This window comes from Xiphophorus hellerii, chromosome 21, assembly GCF_003331165.1.
Source record: "Xiphophorus hellerii strain 12219 chromosome 21, Xiphophorus_hellerii-4.1, whole genome shotgun sequence".
Taxonomy (NCBI): Eukaryota; Metazoa; Chordata; class Actinopteri; order Cyprinodontiformes; family Poeciliidae; genus Xiphophorus; species Xiphophorus hellerii.
Genome location: NC_045692.1, coordinates 11,142,092 through 11,164,848, shown reverse-complemented (window position 1 = coordinate 11,164,848; position 22,757 = coordinate 11,142,092). Strand labels below are relative to the sequence as shown.

The following is a 22,757-nucleotide window of genomic DNA, read 5'->3' as shown; positions in this document are numbered from 1 at the left end:
ATTTACTGAGTGGGTTACTTCTGAAGGCAATTGATAACATTAGATTTTAGTGAAGGACATCAAAATAAGCAAACACACTTGCACGCCACACTTTTTAGATTTATTAGTAGGAATCCTTAAAATTCCATAATTGAGAAGTGATTTTTCTTCCACTTCTCAGTTATGCTCTACTCTGTTTATCAATCACATAAAGTCCCAACAAAACACAAGTTTTGGTTGTAACGTAAAATGCAAGTTAAGTAAAAAAAAAATTGTTTCATATCTTTCTGTCTTCCTCCAGCAGTCGGTGGAAAACTGTACGAGAACTCCCACAGTCACGCAGCGAGCGAAACGACGAGCCTCGCCGGATCGACGGGCTACAAACGCTCTCAGCCCGCTGGCAGCGGCCTGGGGATGGGCGCCGCAGTCGGTGGTGAAGAAGGCGTCAAGAAGAAGAAAAAGGGCAACTGGCGAAACCGATTCGGACCCTGCTTTACCACGGACGCGAAGCCCGCAGAGGCAGCGCCGTCTCTGACGCTCCCCACTTCTTCCTCTGCCGCTAGCGCCACCTCCTCCTCATCCTCCACTGCCTCCACCGCCTCCTCCACATCCTCGACGCTCTCGGGCCGACCAGGCTTGGTTTCCAGCAGTGGATTAGGAGTAGGAATAGGAGGAGAAAGGGGGCTAGGGGTCATGGGCGTCGGCGGTGGCATTCAGAAATCCCCGTCGCTCCTCAGGAACGGGGGTCTGCAAAGCAACAGCAGCTCCACAACCACTGGCTCAGGTGAGCAACACGTACAAACACACAACGCATCAGAGTCCAGAACCGAATCCAATGTTTGGCAACTTCAAGCTTATAGATGGTTTCAACTTAACAACAACTGAGCTGGTTATCATTTATTTTATTCATTTAAAATTTAAAATGAACAAAAGTTTTGAATGAAAGGAGTAGTTGGGAGAAATTTTTTTAAAATATAGTTTAAGCATCAACCAACCATCCATATTGATACGTCTTGAAACACAAAACAGGCAATGTATATAAAAAAAAATAATGGCAAAGAAAAAAAATATTTGGTTTGTAATTATACAACACTCTGCTGAGTCAATGTGCATCATCATATTTTGATAGAATATTATATTTTAATTCTTAAATCAGGAGTTAGCTTGTTTGCAGAGCTGAACCCAGCTGACCCATCATTTCCAGGTTTCTTTTAGATCTTGGCTCCTGACTGTGACCAACCCTTGTAGAAATTAGGGAACATGAAAGAGGAAAAAAAGTTCTAACATTGGAGTTTTATAAGGAACATACAACAATTGTCTCTGTTTTTGCCTACTCTCCCCACTTTTTTTTTTTTTATTAAACCTGAAAGTGCATCGAAGGCCTTAACGTTTATGAACTAATTGCGCAGAAATCAAAAAGATAAAAATTTTTTCAGTAGTTTCTAACCTCTTGCCGATTGATCAGTGCATCTCTGATTATTTATACTCCTTGTGCTCATCAGCGCTTTCACACAATAAAACCACAATAAAAGTAACTTTTAATGTGGCACATTTGAGTCGGTGTCTGCTCCACACACCCTCAGTCTCTAAATACAAATAAATCATTCAGAAAGTGTTTGTGGACGGCCTCTGCGCGGCACAGTATTAAATTACCAATCACTAATGGCAAGGATTTGATTCATTTTTGTAATTGCCTCAATATTTGCATGCGTGTCTGTGTGTGTGGTATATTATCCGTCTTGCTCACACACATGAAAAAGGCTCTGTATATTTCTTTTTTCCTCCCCATCATGTTCAGTTGCTTGGCAACTGCCTTTATGCTTTGGAGTTTCCCTGGGCTGATGGAAGTGGCTCAGTCTGCTCCACACTTCCCACACCTCCCCTTTCTTCCAGAACCATCGCCGTTTTGTTCCTGCGTCAGGCTTTCAGCCGCCGTACCTGCGGTTTGCTCATTACTCAAACCGTTGCCGCTTAAGCAGCTCAGGTGGAAGGAAAGGTGAATCCCTTAGTCTGATTGGAGACTGGAGATTTAGTTAGTTTTGTGTTTAAATCGGCAACAAAGCTTCTTCTTGTGGATCTTTTTTTTTTTTTTGTCCTCACCTTTCACGGTTTTAATTCCCCACGAGAGAAACATTTGAATTCCGAGTATTTTAAATCCACCTTTCCTTTTAGTTCAGCTCACATTCAACATTCACAGTAACTTAAAAGAAGCTTCCTAACTTAAAAGTGCGCTGCATTTATTAAGTAGTCGTGTAGAAACACAACACACGTTGCAGCGCAGCAACGTTTGCTGGCCCTTTTCCCAGCATTTACTTTGAAGGGCACAATAAAATGTCCCACAACCTGCAGCAACACGAAGCATTAAGTGATTGTGTGTTAATGCAGCCAAAGCTTCGTCCTGGTCCTGGTTTTATAGACTGCTGTCTGAGCAGCAGCGGCACCCACACTCTGACACAGAGCTGTGGAGGAGGAGGACACACACACACAGACACACTCCACCGGGCTTCATTTGCCTAATCTAGGTTTACCTTGAATTTAAGTGGAAAAGCTACAGAATCAAAGCTGCAAAACAAAAATGTTTTAGCTTCTTGGAATAAAAGTGAATGTTAAAGATTAGAACAGATTAAAAAGTTGCTTATTTTTGTTTCTATTACAGAAGTTGTTTTGTTGGCATTAGATAAAATCAAGTAATTAATGTTTTTTTTTTTGTTGCTATTTTTATGGGGGGGGGGATTTCCCCAACTGATACAGCTGCATTTCTCTTTTAATGAAAACGATAAATACAGACTAGGCACCATAATAATTATATTTTATCCAAGTGTAATAAACAGGAAACATTGTAGACGCTGCTTAGTAGCAATAAAACTCTGCATTAAAAAATTTAACATCTCATTTACCCAAGCTCAATTTTATTTTAATTTTATTTTATTTGCTAAAATAGTTTTGAACTACTTTTGTGATATTTAAAAATATTGAACATTTTAAAAAAGGAAAAATTGATATAATTCATTTGTAATTAAAAATATGAGCGCTAAAATTAACATTGGAGTTGTAAATAAAGTACTAAGTTTTATTAGTGTTAAAACTGCGTTTCATGTAGAGCTTTCTGTAGCGTCTAGGTGAAATAAATAAATGAATAGAAAGGTTGTTGTGTTGCTCCTGAAGTACAGATTTGATCTAATATTTACCGTCTGTTGGAAGTTTTTGCTTTATATTTGATTGTAGCGACTCAACAGGTTGGCGCTTTTTTTGTTGCATATTTCTCTTTGTATCTGGATTTTAAATGGGCCTATTTTCTCTCTGTGTGGCTTCTTTTTTGCCAATGCTGTGTGTTCACTGGCAATGTTTTTATTTGCTATTTTAAAAATGTTTCCAAAGCCTGGCAGATATTTTTGCTGGACATACTTCTCCAAATTTAACATACCGCATAACGTAAATACCCAGCAGAGGGTCGGATCCTGACACAATGAGTCAGTTTTCGGGTCAGAATTTGGTGTCCGTCTCGAGTTCTGCGCTTTTCCCCTAAAGCGGCGCCTCCATTTCTCACTACAACGGGTTGCAGGTCAGGCGAACAGCGGAGCTTTCTGACGTCTGCGCTTCATGTATATTCGTGCGCGAGCGAGAGAGGGAGAATTGTGTGTCCTGCTTACTGTAAATATTTAGCTCAGGGTTAATGCAGGGCGGTAATGGGAAGGATCCTGGCGTTTATCTGCCCCCACTTTCCTGTCTGCTGCCGACTCCACAGCGCTGATGGATAGATAGTTAGTCTGATAGATACGTGTTGGTGGATGGGGAAAAGCAGGGGTTAGATTTTGGCTAGGTTAATGTTTGATGGCTGTGGGGTCACCGATGGGACGGCCAAGCATAGTCAGGTCGTGTGTGTGTGTGGGTGTGGGTGTGTGTGTGTGGCAGGAAAGGTCCTGGATTTATTCAGGCCAGCTGGAGTTTAAATGCATAACGTGAGGAGAAACCAGGCAGAGCAAATGAAGCTCCTTATTGCTGTGTATTTATTAACTCATTTCAAAGATCACATGCTTAGCTGTAGGAGTCGATCCCTGGGAATTCCTAATAATAATCAGCAGCTTTGTTTCACCGCAAACACGTCGGGGGAAGTTGTGAAAAGCAGCAAAAAATATTCTGCAGCTGATTTTTAATTTGTAAAGTTTCGTAAACTGAGACATCTGTTGCAACTGAGATTTGTTTTATACATATTTTAATTTAAATAGAAATTGTGTATGTTGTGTATGTTTTCCTTTTTTTCTTTTTTCTACATTTTCACAATATTATGTTGGATCGTCTGAAAATTAGAAACGTTATTTATTGTGTCTGAAAAGCACGATAACACCTAGACTGAAATATGTTGACCAATTAAAGTCAGTAAATGTCTTACAATTTCCAATAAAATTACTTTTTCACTCATAATTAAAATCACAAAAAAAAAACAAAGCATCATGGGAAAAAATCTTGAGGAACCAATTTTTTTATTTATTTATTTAATTTTCAGTTTAAAATAGTTGTTTCTCCTGCTTCTTTCTAATTTCTTTCTTGCCCATGATTGCTGCAGCTCCTATATTTCTCTTGGTGTTTTTGTGACTGGCTTGTTTTTATTAGACTGAAGCAAACCTCCCATGCATTTTTGTTCCTTTTTCTGATCAAACACACACACACACACCCACACACACACACACACACACACACCCCTTCACACTATCATCAGCCGCCCTCGATCCGGCTCTAAATTAGTTTTCGTTTGTCTTTGTTGGTGGAAAACTCTCAGGAAAACAAATGTCTCCGTGTTGTTGTGGTTACACTTAGCGTGCCTTGTGATTACATCAGCTCTGTCCTGCTAAAACAAGCTAGAAAGGCTCCGCTTTTCAGCTTCATCTCGCTGCCTGCGGATTACCCTCAGTATTTACGCCAAGTTGTAAAAATACAGATTTGTCTCGCTGATGTCTGATTACAAAGCGATCTCTTGGTTGTTCTCCTTAGTTCAGACTTCACTAAGCAATGGCTTGGCAAAATAGCTTTTCTGCTGAGATAAATGAGACTCGGATTGAAGAAGGTAGATATTTTCTAAGCTTGTTGGAAAACGGAGCAAGAAGGAAAAATTAGAGGAATACTGGGTAATTCAGACCAGTGGGTTTCTGCCGCTGAACTGCACTGATTACACAAGTACATTTAAGGTCTTTTGCTTTTAGATTTCCCCGTATGCTAATTATATTTTTATTCTGTTATTTTTCTAATTGTGTAATATATTTGAAATAAGCGTGTATAGTAGCTGGTGCTAAAAACCGGTTTTGTTTTTATTTAAAGAATTACAACTTTCAGTCTGATTTCTCATGTTTTTTCCTCTTTTATTGACAGCAAGAAGTTGAAATGTTTCAGAGTAAATCAGTGATGTTTAAAGAATTTCAAAAAAGTATATATTGGTATTTTTTTAAAGAAATAAAAATTTGCTACATGTGAAATTTGACCACAATTAGATTTTTTATTTTGTTGTATTTCACAGATTTTCTCACCATCTTTTTATTATTTTTTTGTAGAACGTTTTTTTTATCCACTGCAGTTGCCAAACTCTGATAAATTGTTGGTTTGCCCTCTAATCCAGCTGCTGAAAACCTCGCAGAAACCCCCTTCCCCTCACCCTTGCCCCCCCAAGCCTCGCCCACCCTGCTTTGGGGATCAATTTTTCTGCTGCATATTGCAAAGCGTTATAAATAGTATGTCGGCCCATGTAGTGTTCGTATCTATCGCTCCCTCCATCCCTCCGACCCCTCCCCTCCTGGCACAAAGATCTCTTGTTCCCCCAGTGAATGCGTGCTGCCCTGAGCCATTCAGGCTTTTGTGGGGCTGAGGGGCCCCTCGTCCCCTCCACCCCAGCCCCCCTCTCTGCTCCCCTCCTCTGCTGGGGTCAAAGGAAGGCAGGGGCAGGGCTTATCCATGGTGAGGGCAGGGGTGTGTGAGTGGAGGAAGTAGAGATACTGAAATGGGGCATGTGTCGGGGGTTGAATTATAATTAACACCTGAGTTTTGGGAAATTCAGTATCTATATTTTTATAGGTGAAGTATAAATATTTTTAAAAGTTTTGGTTTTCTGATGTCTGAAAAAAAAAAAGGATTTGGCTGTGATTAATTGAAGATATACAACCTTTTCCAACATTCCAATGTTTTTATTATTATTTTATTTTTTACTTTTTCTTTGTACTTAAGAATTTCTACTGTTTTGTTTTTGGTTTACGTTTGATATTTTCCATTTCACGGAGATTTTATTTTTGGTGTCGGAAACTGTGGTTTAAGCAAATATAAGTTTAAATCTTAGCATTTATTTTGAATTTGCATTAAAAATCTGCATCTTTTTTTTTAAAGACAGTTTGACTTAAAACCACACAAGTCTTCCTAATGGCCATTTTACAATCTTTTTTCTTTAAAGGCATTCTATCAGTCAGAGCCAGTGTCTACAATATATCTTTACACATTAAATATATACACATTAAATCATAATCAACCATAATTACACATCATCTTCTAAAATGTATCACCGCCCATCTTATTGGTTTTAGTGTGATTGAGGATTAGGACGACGCTGTTAATGTTTTATCTCTCCACAGGTGTCTTCTCCGCCGCCGACGGGTCATCGTCGGGGACAGCAGCCGTCGCCATGGGCGGGGCGAGCGCCGAGTTGTCACAGCAACAGCAGACCACACCTTCCCTGGCGCCTCCCTCCCCATTCACCGCAGCGGCTCCACTCAACAGCACAACCTCCACACACGTGAGTCCCAACACGCAACGTTTGCTGAAAAACTCTCATCACCCCCACCGGTCTTCCCCCCGCTTTCCCCTCACCTCAGTCTGGCACGCATGAAAAAGCATCAAACCCACGGCGACGCACTCCATTTCTCCCTTTTCTTTCACGCGCTCTCTGCTTTTATTCAACAAACCCCCGCATCGCTCAATTCACCAACACCTCTCACATCTTTGAGCTCAAGTGTAGATAAACTGCACGAGCACAAACAGCGTGCAATTAAACATCTTCTGTGGCAAATCTCTCGGCGCCATTATTAAACTTCTGCACGTTAATTATCTGTAAAAGAAATAAAAAATAATGAAACGTGTGGGTTCCGACCTTGTGTGGAGTCACTTTTTTATTGCGAGATAATCTATTGCCAATGTCTGGGTGCACCTGTGGAGGGTTGTTCTCATGCATTGAAAGCACAAAAGTAGACCTTTATTTTAGTTCTTCAAACGCGTCATTAAACGTGTGTATTCTCCTGACTAATTCAGTTCTATTAACCCCAGTGAACGAGGTTGTGATGGATTCCTGCTAATTAAAACGCACAGGAATTTATTTTATTCTTTTTTTGGGTTGGCCGTGTAAGCAGAAAGAAATACTCAAAATTATCAGTTTGAATACACTTGGGTCCCAGCATAAATAATAACTGGAGGGAAACTGCCAAGGCTGAATCCATGCCCTATTATGTTTTTATATCACTTCCTTTAACGTGGAGAGCAGCTCAGAAAACTGGTGTGGGCCGAGTTCATTCTCCAAGCATCATACCTTAAAGAGGGTCTGAAATCAAGGCTGTGCTTCTAAAGAGTGATGAAATGTTTAGAGTTCTTTAGAGAACAAAAGAAATGATGAAAGTAGGAATCTTAAATATAAAAGCTTTAGTTAATCACCAAATTACCAAAAGTTTCTTTTCAGAGTGTTTAACGAGTTGTGGTGTGTACTTCTAGCTTTTATTTAAGCTGGCGTCTAGTTTCCAAATATCAAAGAATCTTTTTTTGTCAGTAGGAAATAAAATAAGAGCCCATCCTCTAACCTTGAATGAAGTACAGATGAAGCATTTATAAGTTGGAACATTTATCCTGGTTGAAGTTATTATGGTAGAGTTTTAAATAGAAATGACCAAAAACAAATTTGTATTCTGTTACAGTGTTAATCAGCAATCCAAGGTTTAGATTTCTTCTCACACTGAAGCACCAAAACGCACCATCTGTTAAAGTTTGCTGTATTTTTAGACTTCATATTTGAGAAATGAAGACATTTTGAAGATGGATAAAAATAATAATATCCTGCCTCTAGCGGCTAATGCTTAGTGAGCTAACTTTTATTAAATTGCTTGCGATCTTCATAATGTTGTGGCTTACCTAGTTAACTTAGTAAGAACTTGTTAGATTCCTTGGACTATTGGCACTGTAGCCTTGGGTTTAGGTGTTCTTTTATTATTGTTAATAGGCAGGAGATCTGAGACACAACTTCCTTTTAAACCTTCATAGTAAAAGCCCAAAATAAAAACGAAAAAAATATTTAAAATGTAATTCTTTCAATGGATAGATCCTGTGCTTGGAGCAATTTGATTAGCTTCTCTTTTACCAAAAGTGTTGACTGCACAAATAATCCCAGCTACTACGTCCTTCAAACCATCACAATAAGAGCCTTTAAGGAAAATGTAATGCACTCTGGTCCAAGGCTAAAACACAAGATTTGTAAAAATGCAAAGGTCTAAAGGCTGGGTGTATCCAAGGGGTCACTTCATAATATGCAGACTAAAAATATGTTAACTTGGTAAAAAAAAAAAAAAAAAAAAACAATCCTAATATGACGTGCACAACTATTGATACATTGTCGGTTGATTTGCACCAGTTTTTAGGCTCCTTGTAATTCCAACAGTAAAAACCTTTCCCTTTTAGAGAAGTGTCATTTGTTGGAAAATCTGTATTTATTCCATTGAAATTACTGCAAATCTTGAAATTATTTAATTGATTTTATAAATGTATTTGCATACTTGACCTATGTACAGTACTTCTCATTGAATTCAATTAGAAAGTGTGTCCAAACCTTTGGTCTGTATTGAGTACAGACCAAAAGTTTGGACACAAAGTTGTGTCCAAACTTTTGGTCTGTACTGTATATTCAGATATTTTCATTGTAAGACCCTTTCTAAAGATAAAAACAAGATCCGTCCATCCAACAGTCTGTGTCTGTTGATGAGAGGTTTAATATGTGACTGAATGAATTATTGTCGATGGTAAATTATGGGATATTTATGCTGCACAAAAACCGATTAATAAAGTCCAATTACTTCTGCATGGATCAACATGTTTTGCATATTTTAAACCTATTTGAACAAACCTTGATAATATTGAGAACATTAATTTATGGCACGACAATCAGGATAAAAACAACTTCCAACTCGTAGTATGTAATGTTCAAATTTCCCCATCTTTATCCACACAAATCTCTTTTTTTCCTCCAGTGTCTCTCAACACTTGTTTTTTTTCCTTCTCACCCTCACCCGTCTGTTCCTCTTCTTCCTCCTCTTCCTCCTCTGTTGTCCTGTGATGTAATGACATCTGACAAGCTCCACAGTAGGAATGGAGAGATGGATGGAGTGAGGGAGGGGTGGTTGTATGGTAAAGGTGGAAGGTTGGAGGTGGTATCCCTCAGTTTAACGTGTTCCAGAGGATGAGAGAGAAAAAGTGTTTGTGTGATTCAGACGGTTTATTTCTCACTTTTCCTCTGATTTTTTTTTTTTTTGTGTTGTTGTTTTTTTAACGCTGTGGCCTGTGCATCTGGGAAACATGTAGACTTTGAACCGAGCTTGCAGAACTGACACAACTGCAGACTGAAGCCAACAACAGGCTTCCCTGTCTCTGTGTGTGTGTGTGTGTGTGAGCAAGAGACTGAGACGGTTTGCTGTTTTCGGTCCACTAACAGACTCTTGGCCTTCTGCTATTGGCTATTTGCCTAAGATAGGGGGATAAAAGGGAGTGCGAGAGAGACTTAAATGAAAAATGAATGCAAATGAAAAATGAATGTTGATGTGAAAGAGGGCAGGATTATGGAAACAAGGGATGGAGGAGGAGGGGTTAGAGTAGGGGTGGGCAAACTTCGGCCCCCGGGCCACATCCGGCCTGTTGGTCTTTTTAATCTGGCCCGCCAAAGATTGGTACAGAATTGCCCAAATCAAATCATATCATAATCATGACTCATTCATTTGGTCTAGTCCTGTAATACCTGGCGCTCCACCACGATACATGACTTGATTTTGTGGAGCTTGGACTTCTCTGTTATTACTCTGCTGCTGTGAACTCTGCAACAATGAGTGGGCCAAAGAGAAGAAAAGTTGACAGTGAGTGTCGAGTGTTCAATAAGGAATGGACAACTACGGTAAATACTTTTTCATTGAAGTCCGGTCAAAAGCCAAATGCCTTGTCTGTCAAGAAACAGTTGCTGTTTTTAAAGTATACACATCAGCTGCCACTTTTCCACCAAGCTTGATAATTATGCTAACAACCAGTCAACGCAAGGGCAGTCGTCTACCGCGCTGAGAATGGCAGCTAGTTTCATCTCCCTTCACACAAGACCCTGAAATGGCACCTCAGGAGTTGCAGTTGGGACTGATTGATCTCCAATGTGACTCTGTCTTAAAGGAGAAGTCCGACTCTCTTAAACTGGATGTGTTTTATGCTTCATTAAGTGCAGCCAAATTTCCAGAAGATGGCACAGAGGATGCTGGTGTTGTTTGACTCTACTTACGTGTGTGAAAATACTTTTAGTGTGATGAACCAAGCACCTCACAGAGCTCAGCTGAGTGATGAAAACCTCAGATCTGTTCTGAGAATGGCCACAACAAAACTAATACCTGACTTTGATGCACTGTCAAAAAAGGGAGATCAACAACACTGTTCCCACTCAAAGTGAATGTAAGTATTAAAACTGTAAGGCTTTTTTATGCATATGTATGATATGTATGCATTTGGTGCTAGCTCAGCAGTCAAATTTTAAAAGTCAATGTTGCCCCTGAGCCAATAAGTTTGCCCACCCCTGGGTTAGAGAGAAGTGGACAGCGGGAACAGTTTTCTTCATAGAAATTAAACTAGAAAGAGATTTTTTTTTTTTTTTTTTAAACTTGGACATAAGAATACATTAATTTCATGGGTCATTGAAATTTAAAGACATATTCAGCAACTACCTACAGATTTTGTTTTGTACATCTTTTTAAACACTGCTAATAATTTTGTGCTATATGCAGCATTCTATGGTTCTTGTTGTTTGGACACAATAATATGAAGTAAACGCGTCTCAAAAAATGTCAATAATATTTATCTTCAGTATTTAACTCGTTAGCAGAACCTCACATTGAATCCTACCGCGCTACATTCTTCAATCAGCTTTCTGCAGCGTCACATGTTTTGCTTTGGTCACAGGGTTTTCCACTACATTTAACAGTCAGCCATTTTGTTCTGTTAGACGGAGTGGATTCCCCTCCTGATGCTCCACCTCCCGCCCCCACCCTGCCCATCACACCACAGCCCCTTAGTTGGGAAATGCCTTAATTGGATTAAACTCTATGCATCAGAAACACTTTGTCAGCATGTCAGAGTACTGTTGGGGTGCCGGGGCGCTCGGAGCCCTGCGGAAATACACAATAATACACTTGATTTTCACCTAAAAAGTTTTGATTATTTTTTGTCTTATCTAGTAATTATAATTTTAAAAAATGAAAAGATAATTTGAATATATTGTTTCAACAATTATTTCTACAATTCATTTCTCTTTGGGGTTGATTATATTACAAACACACACACGTGTGTGTGTGGGTGTGTGTTTCTTTATGAAAATCAGTTGTTGCTTTTTCTGTATGAAATATATTAAATGTCTATTTTGCCTATTTTTAAATAAATAAATATAATATTATTTAGGTTAATTTTGATGCAAAAAATATTTTTTTGCCAGAAATGGTTTTTTATAAGATTTTTTAAAATGAAATACATAAAAGGGTTTCCACAGCTGTTATTGCAAGCTGGTTGTTGGACTCACACACACACACACACACGCACATCCTTGCGCTTTTATACAAACTGAAGACCTTTTTTTGACTTCCATTTATTTTAGTAACTGCATTTATGCCTAACAGACATTTTCCCTTTTCCTAACCATAACCAGTCTATTCCTAACCTTAACCAAAGCTTAATTCACACCTTACCTTTAAATCAAACCTGTAGAGTGCGGAAGAACTGAGAAAACTGGAAAATGTCCTAATTTCCACAAGTGACCTCCCTTGGTTGGTAGATATTGTGAAAGTGGTCCTCTACATGCAACATATACTAGTACACACATGCCCATAAAAATCCTGTTATATGTTTAAGTAAATGTAAAAAAAAAAACTATTTTAAAAAATGGTTTAATGTCTGTTCTGTGCTGTGTGTCCCTTCCTAGGCTCTGCCGGGCTCCGTGTTCAACCTGGCCCCCCCCCACATGTTCGGCAACAGGCTGAACCCCAACTCCAGCATGGCGGCTCTCATCGCTCAGTCCGAGGCCTCACCAGCAGGTACCCTCATACCTAATGTGGGAGTGTGTGAAGGAAAGACAAGAAGATAATGCATAGGCCATGCCCTCTTGATCCCACTGTGAGGTCATGGGTCACTGATAGTCTCAAGCTCCTCCATTTCTACCTCCCGTGCGGAGTGGGTGGCGCTTCCACAGATTTGTTTTTTTTTTTAATGCGTAAGAGGGAGTAGAGGGTCTCTGTGACATAACAACTCCCCTCTACATGATAAAAAAGTTCAGCGAAGAGGGAGTAAGAAGTGGTTTTAGCAGGCAGGAGTAGCCGCTTCCTGACGCGAGACATCTGGTTGGCCAGAGAGTAGAGACGCAGGAGAGAAGAGAGGAAGAGGGAATAAAGAGTGAAGAGGAGGAAGTGGTTCCTGCTGCCAGTCATCAGAGCCAGATCCACTCTGACCCGCAGGTCAGCTCACTAATCAGGCTGAATGTCAGAGGATACAGGCCTTTCTTTCTGTGTGTGTGTGGGGGTGTGTGGGCGTGTGTGTGTCTTACTCAGAGACTGTGCAGGTTTAGCGTTATGTGAAATGGATTCAACCTTATTTCACTTCTTCACTTAAAGTAAAGATGTAATTTTAATAGATCTAATGCAGAAAAAAATGCTATGAAACTATAAGACGTCAAGAAAAAACTTGAATAATTTCCAACTTTAAAACTATGGAGACATAAATGCAAAAGCGGACCAGCTTTTAATTTTTAAACATCCCTGTCGTCTTTTTTGTTAAAAAACTAAAACATTAATGGGACATTTATTCTTATTGCTTGACTGATCCATGAACCTTTTCACTCCAGATACAACGAGCATTAAACAGAATCACTTCTTTCCTCAGCAGTCATTGAAAGAATGTTTTTTTTTTCCTTTTTTCTGCATTTCAAATTTTATCAGTGTGCAGGAGTCATCTAAGAGGTCATGCAAGGTGTGTGCGTGTGTTTGCATGCGTGTATGTAGCCTGTTTACTTTGGCACCCGTCTGGCGTGAGCTGCCAGGACAGAAAGGGTTACGGCGGAAACGGCACTCGGGAGGAAGAGAGAAAAAAAGGGAGTCGGCGACTGGACTGGTGACCTGGTGGAGGGAGGAGGAAGGAGAGAAAAAAAAAAGCTGGGGTTTGACTGTCTTAAGTAGAGGGGAGTTTGCGCTTGTGTATAAATGCAAAAGTGTGTGCGCATGTGTGATTCATTACTCTGACTGAGGAAAATGAAAAGAAGCGTCTGGCCAGGGGCCCAGAGGGAGGAGAGGTGGAGTGAGAAAGAGAGAGAGTGAATGAAAGCTGATGTCTTGGAGAGATGGAAAGTTAAGGAGATGCTTGTAATCTTGACAGAAGAGCAAAGGGTCAGATCGGAAAATATAGGTTTTTTTAAATTATCTAAAAATAAAAAATAAAACATAAAGCAAATGATTTAGGTTTTAGTGTAAACAGAGGTTAAAGGAGGAGAGCTTTAGGAGTCATTCAATGATGATCTTTGTGGTCTAATTGATGCACCGTGTGGTGGAAATGACCACGATCCAGATCACTTCTGCTCTTAAAAATTAAAGACCTAGCATGCACTCTACATCACAGCTGAATAATAACGCACGTTTTGTACTTTTTTTTTTTTTTTTGAGTTTTAGAGGTAAACAAAATATGTGTTGTCTTTTCTAAACCCAATTTGGGGTCAAAAATTGACGAGAGTCCAAAGTATTCATGTTATAAATGTTAAGTATTGCTACAAAAGCAGTAAAAATACATTAAATTGAACTTGGTAGAAATGCTTGTATGATCAACTTTTATTTGTCTTTTCCATTGATGTTTTCTTTGTTAGAAGCTTGAAAATGATTGATGTGATTATATCTTTAATCTGCAATTTATTTACACAACAATAAACACACAAAGTACATCAAAAATACCAGTCAAATTCTATTTAAAGCATAAAAAGTTGCAATTATAGAAACTCCCCAAAAATAATTCCAGATTTTGATTGTTATTGGTTGTAAATTTGTATTAAAATTTTTTTTTTTGCTTTATAGATTTTGGTACATAAACCGAAGCAAAGTTATTGAATAAACACCGAGTAAAGTTAAAGGAATTCCCAGAATATTCTATCATTTTGCAATTTCAATTTTGATAAAGCAACACTTCTTTCTTTCTTGCTATGCTCAGCAACAAGTGGGGGAGGGGCAGCACCGTATTGTAAACTTCCCATAGAATCTCATTTAAATGATGTAAAGCTGTGGAGACAGCTTGTTGGAAAATGTTAGCAGTTTTCGAACCATCACCATTCCTGCCGTCTTCTAACCAATAAAATATGGTTGATATATGTTTAAATATCCTGCAGCTCAATGTTTATTTCTGTGCTTTAATAATGAATCAAATTATTATAATATTACAATCAAACAAGGTGTAAAATGAATATATATTTTTTTCTCTCAGACAGAAACAAGAGCTTTAAGTTTGTTTAAAATGCGGAAAGCAGGAGGGTAGAAGACAACCGTTTCACCGTCCTTTGTAAACATTTTTTTTGGTGAACAAACTGCCTCCAACTTAACATCCGTGTGTTCTTAGATGTCCGATTGATTTTCTGTGTGTGTGCGGGTGCGTGTGTGTGTGTGCGCGCAGATCAGGAGGTGGGAGACGGCAGCGGCGGCTCTCAGGGCTTCTCCATAAGAGCTTCTCCTAAGACCACCCCGCGGTGAGTGCACACACACGTACCCTCCTTTCCTCCCTCTCCATTTACATTCCTCACTGCCCCCCATACTTCACCCACCCCACACACCCCTCCTCACTCTTTTTATTCTTGCTTTTCCCTTCGCCGGCCCCTCGTCTCTTCTTCTCTCTCTTCCTCTCGGTCCGCTCTTCCACACATTCCCTCTTTCGCTTTTAGCCCTGCAGGCGGTTCTCTCTCTGTTAGCCAACGATAACTTGTTCTAAAGGAGCTAACCGTCCTTCAGGTTCACTTAGATACTTTGTTTTTTTCCTCGGTTTTAAATCAGCCATGGACGGACAGTCGGAGGATTTACTGTATCTTCTCCTTTTGGGAATACTTTCATGGATCTTTCGGGATGGGAATATTGATCCCAGAGATACAGTTCTGCTTGTTTCTTCCACTTTGTGGGATGACTGATGCATCTGATGAGGTTGGTAACACTTGGATGAGTAGCGCTGCACTTAAAGTCGGCGGTGCTGTAAAATGCTGTGGTGGTACCACAACTTAGATTAATTTGCGCAGTGTTTTTGACTTAAGAAGTACATTTTCTCTCTCTCTCTCTTTCTTTTTTTTCTTCTCCTCTCCCCCTTAGCGCTCAGTTTAACCTTTTAAAAGCAAACTGCAAAACTCTTGCCATCTCTTTTTTGCCACATCTCCTCTCCTGCTGTCCCTCGTTTCCCCTCTTTCACACTCAACAGATTGTCTCAACAACCAAGATTTATCACATGGAGACATCGCGCTGCATCCTCCCTCTCTTTTCCCCCTGCTCTCGCGCGCAGACGGAGAGCCTGGCCCCTTTTCATTAGAGGCCACTGTAACAACAAATTGATGTAGTTTTATAGCCAGCAGTGTCTATGTTTGTCTGACATTTATGTTGGGTCGTTAATCTCCCTATTGACCTCTCCATCTCTCCTTTTTCCTTTCCGCGCTCCCTCTTTTCTCCACCCCACCCTGCCACCCCGCTCCTTTCAGCTCTCCCATTGGCGGCCTGCAGATCCGCTATGACTCCTCGGGGTCGTTGCCGGGGCCAGGGCTGGGGTTGCTAGGGGCCGGTGGCGTCGGGGAGACGCTGCCCCCGGTGGCCACCAGCATCGAGCAACTCCTGGAGAGGCAGTGGAACGAAGGGCAGAGCTTCCTGCTGCAGCAGGGAGCGCAAGGAGACGGTGAGTGGAGGCAAAACATCTTCCTCCATCGCTTCTCCTACAGCTAAGGTGAAAATGGAAAAGTGAAGCGACAGCAAAACCTGCTTGTTAGAAAACCTGTCTTTCAGCAGAGGCCGTCAATTTAAAATGACCTTCTCCTCGCCTCATCTCATCGTCCTTGAGTCTAAATGTGCGTCAGGGTAACTTTGGCTCATTTTGACCTTTGACCTTCTTGTAGAAAAGTATCATTCGCTGGATATTTGAGCATGACTGACTGCTGGTCTTTCAGATTTTTCTTCTCAGTTCAGCCACACATACTGTATTCACAGCGTGTCCGTGCATCCTTAAGTCTTAAATTTATGCATCAAAAATAAATTAGATGCAAAATTTAAGACTTTGAAAGTCCTAAATTTATGTATCCAAATTTACAGCCTTAAAATGTCTTAAATTCTTTAAACAAATTTACATTGGACTTAAGTACGTTAATCACAGGTCTTACATTTTGTCGTGGCATGGCTATTTATTATGTATTCTATGTAGTGTTTTTCTGTAGGGCAATGTCTGAGTCATAATGCTACTGCTAGCTAGCTGCTAATATATATTTCCTAGCTAGCTATGTGGCATCTTTGCATTTTTTTGCAAGCAAATTTATTGCTTGCCAGTCATATTGTTTGCCACTGGCTCACTTCTGTCGCCATTCGATACTTAACTAGATGCATTCTGTCCAAAAGAACTTTTTAAACTTGGTGTCGTGGTGGTTAAAGCTGTAGAGAGCTATATGCAGCGTGATAAACAAAAGCTACTGCTAAACAGACTTCGAAAATTATGGATAACCTTGACCATCATCTTCATGAGACTGTCTTGGGAAAGCAGAGTGTCTTCAGTCAGAGGCTTCTTCAAATTCACTGTAATACAGGCCTCTACAGGAGATCTTTCCTCCCAGCAGCCATCACGACCTACAATATCTCTTTGAATTAATATGAGCTTTTTCATTTCCCTTTGGGATCAATAAAATATTTTTGAAATTTGAATTTGTAATACCCTGATATTATCCCTGATATTTATAGATTTTTTTGGTCTTAAATTTCAAACAAGGTGGGGTTAGAAAGGTCTTGAAAGTCTTAAATTTGACCCACTGAAGCCTGCAGATACCATGATTTACAATCTTTACCATTAAACCACCTGTATTTAATTTTTGTGTTTTACTTTAGCATCATAGATGCCATAACACAATGTCTTCCTTCCTCTTCCTCCTATCAGTGGTGGCCATGTTGAAGTCTCTCCACCAGCTGCAGGAGGAGAACAGGAGACTGGAGGAGCAGATTAAAACCCTGACCATGAAGAAAGAGAGACTCCAGCTTCTCAGCGCACAGTTATCAGTGCCTTTCACCCCGAGCACCATTTCCTCGTGTAAACACACACACACACACACACACGGTTTTGTTAGAGTTCAGGGTGAATGGCTTTTGGGAGATATTTCTTTATAAGAGATGAAAGAAATGTAAAGAGAGAGTCTTGGAGAGTTTTTGACACAGAGAGATTTGCTTTTCTACACCTGTTTAGACTTACGGTGCCCCATATCCTATTTTTCAGTCCATCAGGACAATAAAAGGGAAATTCAACATGAAGAATGTATAAAGCTGATAAATGAATAAGCTTGTGAAGCAGAAGAAAAATTCTGCGCCTTTTTTTTTGTCATTATTTATGTCTGACAAACCTAAATAAAACCCAGTTCAACCGGTTTCAGATTTTATGTGGGATAGTCTATCAGCACATCTATTATTGATCACACACTCCATAAACCAGCTTTTCATGCTGTGGAGTAGTGCCATTGTTGAAAAAAAATATGCATCTTTCAATTTTGTCACAAACAATGTAGGAGACACATCAAAGATGAGGGAGAAGATTTTCTGATTAGAGTAGAGTTTAGATTGGCTCCACCGGCTCCACTCCTTTGAATCACACATCCCGGGCGACTTGCACTTGACTCACCCCGCGTTTACAACAAGCGACAAAATGGAGCTGGAAGATGTTAAACATAAACTAAAGACAGAATAAAGTTGCACTGCTTACTCAGATTATGGTCTAAAAGCGAAAGCAGTAAAATTTTAATCAAAATAATGTCGAGTTTTACTTGTTGGGTTGGATTTTGTTAGAAAGCCGAGGAGAGTTGATGTGAATTTCAGAGGAAATGAATCTTCAACTGGACCAGTGATGCAAAACATTCATCAAGCGCTACAGTGGAGCGATTTAGATCAAATGATTCTGTTCTGTCAGAATAGCCCAGTTAAAGAAAAGGTCTAAATCCAACTGAGGATCTGTGACTTTAAAAAATCTCAGATGTTCTCCTCCCAGTTTAGATTAATCTGTACTTGTTTTCTTTCCATAATTGCTCACTACTTTGTTTTGGTCTAAATCTCAATAAAATACATAAAAGTTTCTGTTTTAATGTTGTAAAAGGGGAATCAGTAGTTTAGTGCAGCGGTTAATCAAGCTAACACTGTGATTGTTTGTGTAGGTGATGTGAAGGGGTCCCACCTCGGAGCCACAGACTCTTCTTTACCAGTGACAGCTCAGGTAAGGAGAGGAACGTGGACACAGCACGGCACTGCCGCGCCATAAAACACCCGATGACAGTGTGTGTGTATGTCTGTCTCAAAGGACACCGTGTCATGTGGAGGTCACAGCAGCAGTGGCTCCACCTCCTCGCTCTCCGCCTCGCCCTCTGTCTCCCAGAGCCCGCCTCAGCCGGCGCTGAACGGCATGGCCGCCACAGCCGCGCTGGGCGGCGTCGCCGGGCTGATGGGCGCTCTAGGAGCAGGAAACGCGCTGGGCATCGGCGGGATCGTCGGCGCGCTGAACGGCGTGATCCAGACGCCGGCGGGCCCCGGCAGCCCCCACACTACAGGAACAACGGCAGGCGTCACGCTCCCCGTTAACAACAGGTATCCGACTTCCTGTCCTACGATGATCTCACCTGTAAAAACATGAAATCATACAAAAACAAACGTTTATTTCTCTGAAAACGTTCAACAAGCGAGGAAGCTGTTTGTGTCTTCAGGGTAAATTACTGAGTGAAAAGTTCACAGCTTCCTCTTTTTCTTCCCTTTTGCCTTCATGCTGGATTGAAGCAGCTCAACAGGTAGTAAGAACAGGTGAGACAGGAACCTGCACAGCTGCATCTCAATGTAGTAAAATGTTATCAAACAGATCATTCATTTCACTTATTAAGCTGAATATTATTGTGCACCTGATCCACCACATATCGTCCTTCCGTTTAATTTTCCATTAAAATCCTTAGATATGCCACGCTGTGAGCAACAACCAGATTCTTGTTTTCACTTGTTTCAAGTCAGAATCATCCTGATTATCTGAAACAGGTGTGTCAAACATCAAGATCACAAATGTCCTCAGAGGGCCAGTTGTGACTGAACATATTGATAAAACTACCCATAAACATCACATCATCATTATATTGAACATCCTCTCACACTGATGTAATTTGGCAGTATACAAGATAGAACCGCTTTAATTTGATTAGTAAAATACTTAACCACAGAACCGTTATTTTGATTGTTCTACTTATGAAAATATGCACCGGCCGGATTTAGCCCCCGGGACTCGATTTTGACACATCTGATATAAAAGGAATATTTGAAAGCAATCTTAAAATGAGTTGTTGTTTTTTTTACCTTTTTAGTTGGAGTAAGTGAAATAAATAAACTTGGGATGATGTTCTCATTTATTGAGATGCACCTGTACAGGAGCAAAGTCGTCATTTTTGTTGCGTCCCGTGTTGTTGGTTTGTAGCAAGAGAAACAGTTTAGTGTGTGTGGGCGTGTGTGTGTGTTGTGTCAGCAGCTCCATGTTTCTCTCCTGACGTTGTTGCCTTTGGCCCCTCAGCGCCGCCCGGCTCGGCCTGCTGTCCGAACAGCAGCGTCTGCTTCAGCATCAGCTCCAGCAGCTGCTGTCCTCCCAGTCGTCTGCGGTACGTCACTTCCTCAGGAGCCGAGTTCCCATTTCTCCCGTCCGGGTTCGTGGCGTACACGTCTTTAACTTTAACCTTCCGCTCTTTGACTCAGGACCAGCAGCAGCAGGCGCTGCTCCTGCAGCTGATCCAGCAGCATCATCAGGACCTGCAGCAGCTGCAGTCCCTCTCCTCCACGACCCAGATGCCCTCCATGCCGCTGTCCGGCGCTCAGCTGCCCCTCGCCAACCTGCAGGGCCAGGGCGCCATCGCCGCCAACCCCTTCCTCGCGCTGCAGCACACACACACCGACACACACGGCTCGGGGCCGGGAAAGCCCCGGGTCGCAGAAAAAGTCGTGGGCATCGCCGGCCAAGAGAAGACATGACACTTTTTTTATTGTTTGCTTTTGATTGTTTTTTTTTTATTTTTTATTACTCTCTTTATTAAATATGCACAGTTGTAAGATCAACTTTTTGGTCAGAGTCCATCAGCTGGACAGAAGAGCAAACGTTAAAAGTGTTGCCATTCGTTTCATGGAGTTCCTCCCTCACTCAAACTGGGCCGGCTCACTTCGGTTCTGCAGCTTTTTCTGGTTTAAAACTTGACCCTGAATTCTGTTTGTGTGCGTGCGTGGGCGTGTGTGTATGTGCTATTTATTTCAGTCTAACTTATAGTTGTGTTATTTTTAACTGCTTCTTTGTTCTTATTGTCTTTAGTTGGGTTTTAATTTAATATTCCTATTAGTTTCTCTATAAGTTAGTTTCACCATGTAGCATCGGAGTAAAATCCATGTTTTTTTTTTCTCGTGTTTTTTTTGTGACTTGAATCATCTAAAAGGTCAGTTTCCAAGAAAATTGTTTCTGTCATAATTCCGACTCTTGTTTCCTCTCCTCTCGGCTTCTTCTCTTTGTTTCTGTCGCGATGTTTTACTCTCAGGGGCCTCCGCTAACCAGAGCTGTTAGCTCGACAGCCGAGCTGGCGCACAGAAAACCTACAAACCTAAAAATCACAAAAAAGAAAAAAACCCCAGAAACAAGCAGCAATACATGAATGAGTATAAAAGTACACTTCCCTGGAAATAGCACTGAACAGTAACAGATGTATGTTTGACATCTGCCTCGCAGCAGTCCCGAGGGGAATATCAGGTCAGCGTTGTGAAAAGAAAAAAAAAAAAAGAAATTGCCCCACGTTTCTGGCTGCTGCTTCTCTCCCAACGTCTCTTTCACTCTGCGCGCTGCAGATCCATTAATGTCAGCGAAGCCCAGCGTCGCACTGTCACCGCAGTAGCCTTGCTGTCGACTGTCTCTTCCCTGGGCCAGATACGGGGGGCTCAGTCATGGATGTGAGACACTTACAGGACGGGGTTTGGAGGGGGTTAAAAAGACAACTCAAGATCTAAAGGCAGCTTGTTTCGAGATGCTGTAATCCACGCAGCTTGGAGTCCGAAACAAAAAAGTCATGCACTTGTCAGCAAACAAAGCTTCTTTCCTGCCCCGTCTTCCTGATTGAGCCCCCCGCTTGCACCTACCTCTTCGAGCAGGACCTAAAAGGCCGACCGCGGCGGTCGCTTTAAAAAAAACAACAAAAAAAATAAGCAACACAACAGTCAGGACTGGCCGTTCAGGCTCCAAACACAAGTGCCTGAGGCCAAATAGGTGGGGATGGGGTGAGATTTTTGTGTTTCTTTTTACAGTGCTCCTGGTGATTATGCTGCACCTAATTTAATAGAAACACTTTCCAGCTCTTAACAAAACGAGGAAAATTTATTCAGCTGCATTCTTTAATATTAAAAAAAAAAATACAACTTTTATGTTGTGGGGTTTTTTTTTATTTATCTGGAGTGTTTGTGTACTGTGTGTAAATTTATATATTTTAAAAAACAAACTCACTGATTTTTTGGGGGGGGATTTATTTTGCGATTTAACATCATTTTGTACTACTGTGTACAGGTTTTGTTTGTTTTTTTGTTTGTTATTGACCTCCAACACAGTCTGATTTTGCTGTAAACTCCCTCTGATGACGTCTGCTCTGTGTCATGTGTTTGAAAAGCTAGAGGCTATTTAATAGTTGGTTGATTTGGGGGGAGCGGGGGGTGTATATAGCTGCTGGTAGGGGCGGAAGAAGTGTGTTTGGTGGCACAGTCTTTACCTCGTTAAGTGTACATAAACCTTTCTCATTGGCCGTTTGGTGTACATAAGTGATTGTGATTGGCCGTGACGCCAATGAAGCCTCAAGTTTGTGTGTGTGAGAGTCTTTTTAGGACCAGAAAAATAAGATTTAACAGTGACTGGACACACAAAAGTATTAATTTATTTTTATATGTGCAGGGACATTGTGGTTCTTTCGTTTTGAAGGTTTGCACCATTTTCTCTTTTTTTTTTTTTTTTTTTTTTTTACTTGGGCACTATGATTTCATTTGTCCACACAAATGTGTTTCAATCAGTTTTGTAAAAGTGGGAAAATAATTAAGGTGGGGTGAGGAGTGGAGTCTCATATTGTATTTCAAAATGCAAAAAAAAAAAAAATTAAACTCTGGATTAAGAAAATCTTGTTTTTAGTCTTTTGTATGATAGAATTGATGCTAAAATGTTCTGGCAATTTTTTAAATTGTAAAAAAATTTCAATTTTCTGAATTATT

General features: G+C 40.6%; 1 protein-coding gene and 1 long non-coding RNA gene across 4 annotated transcripts in view; both read left to right on the top strand.

The window, feature by feature from the left end:
* Positions 1-22,665, top strand: part of mllt10 (MLLT10 histone lysine methyltransferase DOT1L cofactor) — a 44,355-nt gene extending 21,690 nt beyond the window's left edge. Inside the window, exons 10-20 of one of the 3 annotated variants that reach the window (XM_032550832.1) lie at positions 284-763; positions 6,588-6,748; positions 12,203-12,314; positions 14,920-14,992; positions 15,980-16,170; positions 17,410-17,559; positions 18,668-18,726; positions 18,811-19,094; positions 19,281-19,304; positions 20,053-20,137; positions 20,232-22,665. In XM_032550832.1, the coding sequence (XP_032406723.1) occupies positions 284-763; positions 6,588-6,748; positions 12,203-12,314; positions 14,920-14,992; positions 15,980-16,170; positions 17,410-17,559; positions 18,668-18,726; positions 18,811-19,094; positions 19,281-19,304; positions 20,053-20,137; positions 20,232-20,504 (1,892 nt within the window). In that variant the 3' untranslated portion in view covers positions 20,505-22,665. Of the gene's footprint in view, positions 1-280; positions 764-6,587; positions 6,749-12,202; positions 12,315-14,919; positions 14,993-15,979; positions 16,171-17,409; positions 17,560-18,667; positions 18,727-18,810; positions 19,095-19,280; positions 19,305-20,052; positions 20,138-20,231 lie in introns of all 3 variants that reach the window. The other 2 variants (XM_032550831.1, XM_032550833.1) reach the window with 2 other exon arrangements.
* LOC116711507 (uncharacterized) lies at positions 14,999-15,887 on the top strand. Its single transcript, XR_004337253.1, has 2 exons — positions 14,999-15,437; positions 15,600-15,887. It is a non-coding gene; the product is annotated as an uncharacterized LOC116711507 (long non-coding RNA).
* Positions 22,666-22,757: the final 92 nt, after the last annotated feature.